The sequence below is a fragment of the Carlito syrichta genome, unplaced genomic scaffold (assembly GCF_000164805.1).
Source record: "Carlito syrichta isolate Samal-C Ts95f unplaced genomic scaffold, Tarsius_syrichta-2.0.1 Scaffold308850, whole genome shotgun sequence".
In the NCBI taxonomy this organism is placed as follows: domain Eukaryota; kingdom Metazoa; phylum Chordata; class Mammalia; order Primates; family Tarsiidae; genus Carlito; species Carlito syrichta.
The window spans coordinates 602,890-617,186 of record NW_007252946.1 but is presented as its reverse complement, the minus strand read 5'-3'; the positions used below and the strand labels follow the sequence as shown (position 1 = coordinate 617,186).

Sequence of the window (14,297 nt, the reverse complement as noted above, 5' to 3'; positions counted from 1 at the left end):
TTCCTTCCATCATTTATTTTCTATCTTGCATATAAGAATTCATGAAAGTTTTCCACCATTGAATGATCTAAACGGAAATATTTCTTTGTGGAGCAAGAAAACAAGCAAACGCATACAATTTGTCATTACTTGACTCTACCTTGTTTAATTTATTGCTTATTAGCAGAAACATATATTTGTTATAGAGTAGAATTGTATGGTCAAGAAAGAAAAAGACTCATTTTTGTTTTGTTCTGCGTAAACAAAAAAATATAAAAACAAAATCCAGCAAAGTAAGAACTGCCCATGGAGAAGAACTCATTTTGCCAGATGCTAACAAGAGCAGGGCAGGGACAAGCGAAAAGACTTGGAGTATTTAAAAGATAGCATCTGAAAATTATTTTGTTAATATGATGGTGCCTGTGATACCTGCTTGCAAACTTTTAAAAAAAATAAACACAGTTATTTTTCATTAAAAACAAAAAAAGTGAGCTATGTTTCAAAGCATAACAACACATTGTTTACCGAAACTTCTTGCTCCTTTTACCAAAAGATATTGACTGGGGACTTAAATTAGCAACTTTATCACAATTTTTCTTTCTTTATTTCAACAATCCAACATGGACTCAGAGTTTAAAAATGTGTTGTCCACGTGCAGTCAAAAGTTGTGATTTTACTACTAGCCATTGAGGGAGGCTTCAAGCCAAACTTGTCTTCCTTCAGATCCTACCAGTTTGTTGGATACAGAGTCAGCTAGAGTATTGCTTGCACTGGGCTGCTGAGTCTCTGTCAAGTGATGAGAGACACATTTCTACGGGGAAAGCAGCAAGTGAATAGATGGTTAATGGCGGTATTTTCTTTTCTTTTCTTTTTTCTTTTTTTTTTTTGAGTTAGATTCTCACTCTGTCACCCAGGTTGGAGTGTAGTGGCACAATTACAGCTCACTGCAGCTTCCTGGTGTCAGGCGACCCTTCCACCTCAGCTTCCTGAGTAGCTGAGACTACAGCCACACACCACTACAACCAACTAATTGTTTTTTTATTTGTTTGGGTTTTTTTTTTTTTTACTTTTTTGGAGAGACGAGGTCTTGTTATGTTGCCTAGGCATGTCTTGAACTCCTGGACTCAAGCAATCCTCATGGCTTGGGTTCCCAAAATGCTGGGATTACAGGTATGAGCCATTGCTCCCAGCTTGTTATTATATTTCTGTTCATCATTTTTCATTGTGTATCAGAGGATATAATGGAGTGGGGTAAATTCAGAGGTGTCAAAAGAATCAAAGTTACCCACTGATTTAATGAGTGTCATGCTAAAGGGGGTCGATGTTGTTCCTTACCTATTCATAATCCAAAATGCAGTTCCATTGTGATCTCATGACCCAGACTATTTGATCACTATGGGACACCACTGTTAATGTCTGCAATATTGATGATCCCATGGTTAAAGAAAGCCACCACCCAAAAGGCTACTTTGAGAGCAACTTATAACAATGAATTCAGTTAAATAATCTTCAGCTTATATTTTCCAAATGTAAAAGCCTTCATGGTAAGTTGCATTGCTTAACTGTCATTATCCAAAGTGCTAATGGGAGTGTTATCATTATGCACCTCAGGTACTTTTTTTTTTTTTTTGCTATCTCACCATCATTTTAATTTTATTCACATCTCTAGCCATCTGCACAGATGTTGACGGAGCTGTATTTTTGCTTCAATGTCTATTGCAATATTCTTATTGCATTCTGCAGGTCCTCCAGTAAACGTTACTTGCAATATTTTTATCAACAGTTTTGGATCAGTCACAGAAACCACCATGGTAAGTGCTGCAATGCCACTGGCAAGAGAAAAACGTGACTCAGTTATGCCATGAACACAAACTGTCAAATTTTCTATTGTTCAACTTGCAGGGTCTCCTGTAAATGTTACCTGCAACATATTTATCAACAGCTTTGGGTCAATAGCAGAAACTACAATGGTGAGTGGGACTGAGCATTGAAGCCATCGTGTGAAGGAATGGGATGTGGGATTGAAGAGCATTGTGGCATATTTGTGAGACATTTACTGAGTGCCAATTTCCAACTTTGCTCACCTAAAAAGCAATAACTTACACTTTTTCATTTTGGAAAGTCATTTGTCAAGAGTTCATTACTTAAAATTCAATGATCTTATACTCATCATTCCAGAGAACTTTTGGAAACATTGGATATTGGGTTCGTTTTTGGTAGAATTGTCAGCAATAAGCATCATGCATAGTTAAGGATTTTTAAATATGTGCATTCCCAGTGGTTCAGAAATATACATTTCAAAGTGTGAGAGATGTTTGTCATAACCTGTTTTTTTACATATAATGGAAGATTTAACATAGTCAAGCCTCCCTTTGATGCTACATTTAAGATGTATGCCAAGCGACTGTACTTAGACTAACACACACACACACACACACACACACACACACACACACACACACACACAATTTTGTTGGCAATAGAAAGCACTCTCAAGTCCATAGCAATTACATTATATGCATGGTTTAAAAAAACATAAATCTAAAACTAATTAGAAGTTCATTTTAAAGTATGTGCAAATATGATTTATGTATATGAAAAAGATTTCAGATACTATAAAATCAGCCAAGACTCTTTATAAATGTCATGGTCATGTTGCCTGTGACACAGGCTATTAGATCATTAGCCATACCCCCATGCAGTTCTAGGCTATAATATGGAGACTGTATTTTGAGTGAAATATTTTCTTGGTTCCCATATTATTTAAGTCCTAAGTCCCCTGGGTGGGTCTAATTTGCATGACTATGTAAAGTATACAGCCACTTATTGGACGAAACCAAAATAAAATGTAGTTGAGCCTGACTATGTATTATAGTGGCCAATGTCCTAGAAACACTCAAGAAGTGAAATAATGAGCATAATGGCATTGAGAAGTAAAAATAAGATTCCCCTGTTTATATTAATTTTCTCTTTTAGGATACTAGAGTCATGTTTCAAAAAATAATGCATTTTGTACTATCCTTGATGTTAGAAATAATTAACTTACTTTTTACCACTCTTTCTACTGGCAAAATTAGACATGATTTAACTTTACTACTCATTTTAATATTACTCTGAAATAGCATTAGCCAGAAATGAGACTTCAGGGGCTTTGACAGGATGTAGCGCATTAAAAATTTTACCTAAATCAAATAGTTTTGATAAAGTTATTAAATGACTCATAAGGAAAGCTAAACACGGAAAGAATAAACCACCTCTGGGCTTGGCATTCAGTTTTTGTCTCTCTCCTCTTGGTTTTATCCTAATAAGAGGGGCAAAGCTTCCAGTAGCCCAAATCACTGTCACCAGCTTTACACGATGGCATTCAATGACAATATTTGCACGACCTAATGCTGATTGCATTAATTAAACTCCTAAGTTGCTTTGATTAAATCTCCTCATTGCTTCTTATTCTCAATCAAAAATGTAAATGTGCACCTTTTTGATATTCATCAATGTTCAAAAAAAAAAAAGCTAAGCATTTAAGGAGATGAAAATGGAAGCTGTGGATATTCTTGTTTTCCTGTCTTTAATAGCTACTTAGGTACTTCCTGGCCTCTTATGAAGTGTCCTTTGTCATGCTTCCTCTCAGAAAATTTGGAAATCGTTGCTCAAGGGTAACATAAACAGCCTGTCTCTTCTCCTATATTAGACAGAATTGCATGGTTAGAAGAGTGATGTGTATTGTGCTTCGTTTATTTTACTTCTTAGCTTTGATGTAATGACAAACTTAATTTGGCTTCGAAAAAATACATTTTGTTTTCTTAAATAATGACTTTGGTGGGAAACTATAAAAATATTTTCTGAAACTATCATGCTTAAGTCAAAGAAAAATCCTCGTGCCACCTAGGGTAGGGATTGGCAAACTTTATCTATGAAACACCAGACAGTAAATACTTAAGACTTTGAGAGTCAGTCTTTGTCACAACTACTCAATTTTTGTCCGTTTGACATGAAAATAGTCATAAACAATAGTAGGCAAATGTGTGTAGTGTACTCCAATAAAATTTTATTTATAAAAGCAGGCTGAGGCCATAGGCTGCCAACCCCAGATCTAAGGCATCAATATTTCAATGCACATTATTCAGATGCTTATAAGAATGGGAGAATTGCTCCACCAAGAAAGGGTCTTATCTTTCAAGATAATTAAGGCCCTGTCTGAGAATCCATCTGGTGCACCCTTTCTTAATTAGCTCAGACTGCTATAACAAAGTATTACAGATTGGGTGACTTATAAAAAGCAGAAATTTATTTCTAACAGTTTTGGAGGCTGGAAGTCTGAAATCAGGGTACCAGCATAGTTGAATTCTGGTGAGGGCTCTACTTGGGTTACAGACTGCTAACTTCTGGTATCTTCACAAAGTGGAAAGAAAATTCTCTGGAAAGAAAAAAGGATTTTTTAAACCAATTTTTCTGAGTCAAATTTTGTGAAAGTATCTAAAAGGGCACTAATCTATTTCATGAGTGATCTATGATTATGACCTCTTCACCTCCCAGAAGCCCCACCTTCTAATACTATCACATTAAAGGTTAAGATTTCAACATATGAATTTTGAGGGGACACAACTATTCAGTTTATTGCACATCCAGAGTGCCATTACAGCCCAAGCATCCTTTACAAAAACTTTAAGATTCTACCATGCATATATTTACTGATACTTCAAAATTTGACTCGGAAAAATTGGTCAAAAAGTTAAACAGAGCCAAATGGAGTCAGAATCCTTACCTTGTAAGCACAATGATAAGGTCATTGAGGACATTAATACTATTATCTAGAAATGATAGTTTTGCTTTTTCTACATTTTCTGGAATAAATTTTTCCAAGAATGCCTGAGAATTTTGAGTTTCTAAACCTGTTAATTTTTTCCTGTGCTCTTACAACCTCACTCTTACCCCATGACCTGGTTTTAGTTTGGGGTGTTTGTTTCTATATAAGAGGCAATTATTATCTGTTTCAAGAACTCAATATAACTTTCTTTTTGTGCTATCCATTCTGCCCTTCTCATGGTTGATGAAATCTCAGTAATTTATTGGTGGTATTGCCTGTCCACAAAGTACAGGCCCACTTAAAGACTGAATACCAATTTTTACTCTTTTGACATACTAGTGTCAAAAATGTGTATTCACAGAACAATATAGTTGTGTTGCTCTAAGGAATTTTTTATAGATACATTATTCAAAAATATATACTTTTGTTCATTAAGAAACAAGTAAATCTGTTGGTAGGCATTGTTAGTTGACCCAGTGTATTCAATGGAACAAATTTTGTGTGATCCCAAAAGACTTAGAAGACTACTGAGAGCTATATGATGAGATAGGTTATATTCTGTTTTGGGAGTGTGAGTTTACCATTTTCTTTTCTTTCTCCATTTTCTTTAGTTGCTGATGGAAAGTACATTTACAGGATGGGGAGTATATTTGCAAGCCCCTCTTTCTTGACGTAAAGGCATAGTTTAAGAATACTAGTTATGTTAGCAAGGGTCAAGGGTATTTGCATACCATCTGTATGTAGGTTTCTCCAAGTCTGCGTCATCAGAAAATGGAGAAAAGATGATCTTTATCCAACTTCCAAGTGACTGCCTGGAAGGATGTGGGTGAACAGTACATGATTTCACTTGTGCATGCTGGAACACTATCCATCCCACAGCAGTAGACCCTGGTCCTCTCCTCATTTAACAGATGGGAGGGTGAGCTGAAAGTGCACAAAATGTGTCCACTCAGAGAATATATCCAGAATATAATTCTAACTCCTCCAAATTCTCCCCCATGCTCTGCTGATTACTGCTGCAGGGTGAAGAGTTGATTTGTGTCCAATCTGATGTCACATTCCTGAAGAACTCAGATAAGAAAATAGACAATCCTTATTAGAATGCATGTTGTGCTATAACCACTAAAACAACGCTATGTACCTCCCTTTTATTCTATAGCTGCATAAACAAGTCACACGGAGATGCTAACTTGTCAGGGATAGGAGGTAGCTACATTTCTTATTTCTGACTTAAGAAAAAAATCAAGAATCAACTACAAGTCTGGCATTTTGTAACGCAAATACTATAGAAGGTGACCTTGGTCTCTAAATTAGCAGTGCAATGGGAAGGCATGAGTTTATCATAAAGCAACTGCCCCCCATTTCTTCAAACCCAAGGCTAATTTCCCATATTAAAGGTAGCACAGACTTGAAATTATGAAAACTTTACTGCAGTGTAGCCGGGGGTAAAACCAAAGTGCCACATAGGCACTGTGTGAAATCAACTAAGCATATTCTTTTGTTTGATTCCTTTAAAACATAATTAAATTGAACAATGTGTACATACAAAAATAATAAGAGTGTAATGGTGAGGTTTAATAGGAGTATGTATGAAACGGAGTGGCAATCTCTATCTACAAATGCTGATCTAAATATTATAGTTCCAGAATAATTCAATTTAAGGAACAATCTCTGTGGAGTGGATATAACAGTTGAAGGTATCAGAAAATGTGAAACTTGAGAAATTCTAAATTTGACATGAAATAATAATATGAAATGTAGGTACCTGCATTTCCTGTGTTAAGAATATAATAAAGATTGTGATTTACACATAACTTTTTAAAAACTGTAAGATACATATTATATATATCTTGAATGTTTCCATTACCTAATCCAATACCCCGTAGTCAACCATAGGGAAACAAATTTTAGTGCAAGGAAATGTGTCATTTATTTAAAGTAGATTCTGTCCCTGGAGAGAGAAAGCAGTGTCAAAAAAAAAAATTCCATCTGCATTTAAGCATGTTTCTCAGTATTTACTTCCCCTTTAATATTTCATTAACTCTAGAAGCAAAAATAGAGACATGAAAAACTACAGACCCATATAACTATTCTCCTGTGGTTTGGAATATCATGAGAAAATAACCTATGTATAAATAAACAGAAATGATGCATAGATAAATCACACATGTCAATTTTTTACCCTACATTGAAAATGACAGTGAACAGGAAGAGTAACACAGGCACAGCTCCAGAAAATATTTTCTTTGGCTCTCTACTTCTCTATATCCTTGGGTGCCTTTCCCTATTCTTAGAGATTTTAAGGGTTGCTATTTTTTGGCATAATATATATTCACAAACAAAATTTTGAACAAATTTTAATTATTACATGTTAAAAAGAATATATACTCATAACCAAAAACTCTGACAGAGATTTCATTTTGTATAACTGCTCTAGTTGTAGCATAAAATTATTTCTTTTCTAAGTTTTATACTTACCCCTGCTTACAAATAAGAAGATTGATTTATTTTATATGAACCTTTAGACATTTAATGGTTCTACTGGAATATGATAGACTCAGTGCTCTTTTAAAGCTCTAATATTGGGAAATTTTATTTCATCATTTTCTATATATAAAATTCAAAATAGAATACCAGGAAACACTGAAGGACACTCACGGGAAAGACTTTTTAGAAAGATGCATATTTATTGTGAAAATCTCTGTTGAGATATTTTTCTTAAAGTTCATTGTTTACATATTGTATGTCACTAATGTAATATTCTCCAGAATATCTCTATATACATTTTAAAATAATTCTGAGGCTCAAGGGAGGATTGTAACCATGTTCTTTTGGTGATTTTGCTTCCCAATGCTCTCTATCTAGCTTATCATAAACTCTCCTGTTCTAGGATTACTTCCTGGTGGGGAGGGGGCCCTCAATGGCCTCCCAATGATTTAAGACATTTAACCCACTCACCTCTGTTATTTCCAGTTGCCATTACTTCTCATACTTAGAGTTTCTCTACCTCTGGACTTGACTAAGGGATGGGATCCTCTTCTTTTCTACTTCCTGTTGAAATAAACACACAGACTCCTATCAAATAATTCTGTTAAGGTTAACTGGTTCTCAATATAGGGAAGTAAAAGGGAGTGCATGTCAAACACCAAAGCTGCACTTTTCCCCCTTAAGAAACCTTAAGAAAATCTCACAATTGATGCATTTAGTACATACTTATATGTAAATTTAATTATTATATTTTCAATAGCCCCTTTTGTGATTTTCACAATCCACACATTCTTACTCCTTACACAAAACTCCAAAGCTTTCAGTAACCCCTGTTCCCAGTGAGACACTGAACTGTTAATAATCTCTTTCCAGTTATAGCCATATGGTCCCTTTGGACAAGTTTAGAAGTGTGTGATGTCCAAGATTACTTTGAGGTTCTGCCATTCTCTTGGTCCACTCACTCGGGGAGCCAGTGAGCAAACTGGGTGGGATGGAAGTCTGGCTGAGCCCACAACAGTGCCCTCAAGTCTGAGAATTTGCAGTGCAGGACCTAGTATAATGCCAAATAAAAGTCAGCTGCTAACATTTTCCTCATTAGAAAGTCCTCAAGTTATACCATGGAGAATCTCCAAGTTATTTTCTTTTAATAGCTCAACCTTTCCAAATGATCTGGGTTTTGATGACTTATTTTCTGTAGTTGGTAACTTTGATTATTAACCTTCTTTAAGCCTACGTTGGGCACTCTTCCCAAGAACTCCCACCTCCAAAATGCTCTATGAGTCTGCTCATCAGAATGAATGCTTTTGATAAAAAATCATAGGAATTTGCAGAGTTTAGTAAATAGGTATAAGGAACTGCACTGAAGCTCCTTTCCACACACCCTGATCTTTGCAACTTAGTATTTTACTTTTGGTCCTGAGGGAATTAACCCAAACTGGCCATCTCAAGATGGTCTCTATGGTATCTGATAGAGTGACCAACCATCAATGTTTTCCTGGGGTAGAGGTAATTCCCTGAATGTGAAACTTTTGGGGCCAAAACTGGAATGTTCTCAGGCAAATCAGGACAAGTTATTCACCCTTAGAATAAGGTAAACAATAATCAAAATCCAAGTACCAAATATGTGGAGATTGAGCAAATGAGGGAAAAAATGTAAAGGAAAGAGAGTAATAACTAATGAGTATACATGTATATTACCCTAAATGACCACAAGTGACAACAGTGGATAACTATTGGCTCTGAAATCATTGCCCACTTGACTAGGGAATACTGTTGAAGTCTAGTCTGAGTCCAGATTAACAAGTGAAGCAACACTTTCCATGGACATAAAGTTCTTTGAGTAAGAGTCCCCAGGAGAGAAGTCACTGTCCCAAGCTGATTCATTAGCACAGAAGGAAATTCCCAGACCAAATGAGAATGCCAGGGGTGTACCTAAGGCTCAACAAAGGAGAACACTTTGTCAAAAAGTGTTTAGATTGAGAAAACTTAAAAAAAGATCTACTTGGATGAAGCATCAAGTTGGCTAATGTAGATACAACACATTCAGAGCAAATGACAAAATATTGAAGAATTTTGAAAGTAAATATTGTCAAGGAAATTATTTCGTCAACATGAAGCATCTTAATGCTTATGTTGATGAATTTTTAAAATATTGCCCCATCATATCACAGTTTTATAAGACTTTTGCTAACAAAATTGCAGGGTTTCCTTCTGCCCAAATTATCTGAGCAGAAAGACTAGAGATTATGTCATTTCTGATTTGGAAAACGAATCCGTTTTATTTGACAATCTACTGTCATAGAATGACTCTGTATTCATCATCACCTTTTTCTATAGCAAAATCAGCTTGAGTTAATATTATCTCATTCCAGAATGAATAATTTAATCGTGAAAAAATTCAACCAAGTCAACCTGCTCCACTGGCGTTCTGGTTTGCTTGTCTTCTTCTTTCTTTCTCCCATCTGTCCCCTCTCCTGATAGAACTGAGTGATTTATTTTGACCAAGGTATACACAGTCTGGTTTACTCAGAAACAAGTCCTGTACCAAATCAGGGAAAGGTGAGAGGAAATTGTAGATGGACCTCTCTACCAGGTTGGGCAATAAGTAACACTTGTGCATGGCCTTTCTGTAGGACTACCGAGTGAACATTTTTCTGAGACAACAGTGGAATGATTCACGGTTGGCATACAGTGAGTACCCAGATGATTCCCTGGACTTGGACCCATCTATGCTAGACTCCATTTGGAAACCAGATTTGTTCTTTGCCAATGAGAAAGGCGCTAACTTCCATGATGTCACCACTGACAACAAATTGCTGCGGATTTCAAAAAATGGCAAAGTGCTCTACAGTATCAGGTAAACCTCCATTGGCTGCATCTGTTCACTTCTCCATTTCTATGCTGGTTTAGAACTGCCTAATTCTGCAGGATAGGATGTTTATGAATATTTGACTCTTGTGGTTTCTTGTTTATCATTTAAATCTTAAAGTTTGTGGAGAGTTCCGGAGGTTTACATGGTCTCACAAGGGTGATTTGCCACAACAAAAATGTTTTTGATAGGATGGTGTGTGGGTAATGGTATTGCATAAATACCTGTACAAATGTGTTCTTCACATTCAATAGAAGTACAGGCTGTTCAGTTCAATTGTCATTGAGCATAATGTATGAAATCTCATTTCGCTAATTCTACCATTCTGTAATATCTAAACACACACACTCACACACACACACACACACACACACACACACACACACACACACACAAATTCAATGGCTCAACATAATCATTGAGAAGATACTTTTGGTGGAATAAGTAGGGACCTGGTTCTAATCTCAACTCTGCTTCTAGCTAAACATGTGACCTTGATCTCTTAACATTGATTGGGATTGGCTTTGGGCTTGGGCTTCGACTTGGGACAGATAATTCTTGAAGATCATTTTTTGTTTTTATAGTCAAATATAATCTTTTCCAGAATCTTCATTGCCTCAAGTTCAAAATAATCTCTCCCTTTCCTGAACTCTAATAGCAGTTTTTTCTGTGTCCCTATAAGGCTTTTATGTCTCCTGCCATATAGTTTAGCTATTTCTGTACGTGAGTAACACATAAAAACATGGATTTCTGGAATCAGACAAATCTAGAATCAAACCCAAGCTTTGCCAGCTACTAAGTTGCATAACTTACAATCCTCAGTTACCTTAATTGTAAAATGAGAAACATCATATCCATCTCTGAATATTCTTGTGAGAATGACTAAAGTAAAGGTCAGCAAATATTTTCTATAAAGGGCCAGATAGTATTTAAATTTTATAGACCATATTTCCTCAGTAGCAATTACTCAACTCTGTCACTGTAGCTCAAACACAACCAGAGATAATATGCAAACAATTGGGCATGGCTGTGTCCCAATAAATCTTTATTTACAAAAACAGGTGGTGGACTGAATTTGGCCCATTAACTATAGTTTGCCAACCCCTGATATAAAGTATATAAAAAAATGCTTGCCACTGTACCTGACACAGTGTACATGTCCCATAAATAAAGAAATGACTACCTGTATTTTAAAATCAGTACTCTTTTAAAATTTTAAGCTCTTTGTGGCCAAAATACTTGGGTTGTGCCTTTTTTGTTACATCTACCAACAGTCTAGGAGAATACCGTATATGACAGATACTTAGTACATTGAATAACTATTGGCATTTTGAAAGTCCTTTGTAGAATCTTCCCTTTTTTTCCAATTTCATTACCAAAAAAGAAGTGAACAGCTAGTCTCCTTGCAAATAATTTTTACAAGTTTGAAGACTCACCACCACCACATCATTTGACAATTCTATATACAATTTGCTACTACTGTATTATATATTCCATTCTTATACTTAGTAATTTCACAGCTTGCTGATGGCCTAACAGCCCCAATGTCTTATGGAATGTAAGAAACTGCTTATTTGAAAAACATTGTCAAAGTCATTGCTTACAGAGAGAACCAGGAAGCTTCCCCCAATGCCCATTTCGTTTTTAAGGAAACAGAATATTCTCCACGGTGATGCGTTTACTTGGTGCAAAATGCAGTATTGGGCACGAACTAAGTTGATGGGACCTAATGAAATGGGACATATGTAGAGCATGGTGCTGGGAAGAAGAGTTATAAAAAGCAGCACAGGGTGTCAGCTGCTCCAGCTAATCCTCCGGACCTTGGATGGTGTTTGCTCTAATAAGTACCTGGCATCGTGCACTGCTGATATAAAGCGAGGCTGTTATTGCTGTTGTTATATCCTTGCTATTTTGTGAAGGTCTTTCCATTCTAGAATTGTAAAGGATATAATGTTCTCAAGACCTAGATCCAGAGACAATTTTTGTATCTCTGGTTCCCAAGCATAGCACATTACAGGCCCTGAAACGCCCTAACAATTGTTTTGGATTGGGTGGGGTTTGTCCTACGACAGGCTGGATTAGACTTTTCTTTCATTGTGGGTGTTCTCTGAAATTAGAGGAAAAAACCTGCGTAAAGGAGAACTGAGGATGTCACTTTAAGGAAACACAAGCTCTTAGCAGATTTTAAATGCAGGAATCTAATTATTTGCCAGGAAGTGTTTTCAATGTGCCAGACACTGTGCTGGGTCTAGAGATCAGAGCTGAGTAAGGTGCTCGTCCCCACCCTGGAATTGTTCCAGTCTGACAAGGCAGGTGGACACATGATAAATTGAGTAATAAGGAATTAATAGTGAACAAGGAAAAGTGGCTCTAACTTTGCAAACAAATTGTGTGACCCAAATATTGTCAGAATTTGGGGGTTGGTACTCATACTTCTGTTTGAGTCACTTGATTCAATTTAGCTAAAGGCCAAAGAGTAATTAGTGCTAATAGACATATCCAGCTGCAGGTTTGAATCAAGTTCAAGGCCAAGAGGACTACAGTTGTCAATGTCTTAAAGGTGCTGAAAAATCCTGGCTGAAGTTCCATTAGGAAGGAATTTCTCTGCATACTGAGGTTTACAGTGCTAATACTCCTAGGAAAGGAAACCCATTGGCCTAAATTCATACTAAACTGTAAAGAGCTGACATAAAATTTATTTCTGATAGTAAATTTGATAGTTTGGTGTCTGAGAAAAGTAGTGAGAATTAGCATATTGGATTCCTAAGTGGAGACATGGAATAGGATGAAGAAAGTGTGGGAAGATGCTATATAAGGAAGAGGCTGAAAGTACCAAAGACAAACTCATAAATTGCCTCCACTCCACACAGTAAATAATCAAGTAATTATTTAATTATGTAAGCCTTTGATCCACATTTTAAAAAGTAATGTTCTGTGCTGATGTTTTATATTTGCGTTTTCCTAAAACCTAAACAAATAATGATAGTATTTCATCCTGAAAAGATTCCATGCTTTTCTTAGCCTTGTAGGAGTTGAGGTAGAATTAACTCCATAAACACCAAAGCCCAAGGCTTTGATGGTCAAACAAAACACAAAGAGAAGTGTACAGTACATTGACTTCATTACAAACAATATCATGACTCCTAACATTTTATATATCTATATTCCAAAAGGTGTGAGTCTAAAAACAGAAGGAGCAGGAGACCAGAACTCTGTAGGTGTACTCCCAATTCAAACACTTGGGTTACTTGAGTAAAATTAAAACAAATGTTTTAAATATTAAAGAAAAGTCTTAGCTCAGTGTTAACAAATCTCTATCCAGTGATGCAGGACACAGTCTTTGTTAATGAAAAAGTATCCAATTTCTGTCCATTTCTCCTCAGACTTCTCCCTTAGCAATCACATCTCTAGTATGTTTTATCTTAATCTGTTTTTTCTACATTTTTTGTTGACCCATCCCATTAGTTACTGATCATCCCTGACCAAAGTATAAACGAGAACACGTATTTTGCTTTGTACCCTTTCTTCAGAGAAAGGCCAATTCTCACTTCACGTTACTTACAAAGGCTTGACTCCATAGCAAAATAATGAAGTGAGACTTGAATACTGTACATATTACTATTCAAACAACATTTGTTGAATTTATATAATAAATTGGAGTAAAGGTCAGGACATCATGGGGTGTGGTGGGCAAGATGAAAGTAAAAAGGAGGTGAGCATCTTTGGAGAAGAGCAGCTTACCTCACTTGTCCACAATGTCTGCTGATTATCTTGTAAAATATCTAATCCAGCACCCTTGTTTTACCAATGAGGAAGTGACTTATTTCAGGAGTTAAGTGAGCCAAAATAATGGAGTCAGTAAACGAGAAAGCTAGGAAAAGAATCAAAGCTCTTGACTTCTGTTTCAGTGCTGCCATCCCCTACCCTACTCCAATCCAAGTCCAAAGACAGAGACAAACACAATTCCAAAGGATATGCTGTTCTGAAACCAACCTTTGTGGGAGGGCTGTTGGAGGAAGAAGGTAAATTAAATATGAGGACATACAGAGTCTTCAGTCTTAAAGGACTGTTTAAATTCAAGGTGAAGTAATTGACTTTCAAATAAAAAGATCTATTTGATAATTTTATATAGCGTGTGTAGCTTATATATCATAT

The 14,297-nt window shown here is 36.1% G+C and overlaps 1 protein-coding gene across 1 annotated transcript in view; it reads left to right on the top strand.

The window, feature by feature from the left end:
* The window catches only part of LOC103268582 (glycine receptor subunit alpha-2), a 158,763-nt gene that overhangs the window by 40,094 nt on the left and 104,372 nt on the right, over positions 1-14,297 (top strand). Inside the window, exons 4-5 of the mRNA XM_021716622.1 lie at positions 1,723-1,790; positions 9,907-10,130. Coding sequence (XP_021572297.1) covers positions 1,723-1,790; positions 9,907-10,130 — 292 coding nt within the window. The remainder of the gene's footprint in view (positions 1-1,722; positions 1,791-9,906; positions 10,131-14,297) is intronic.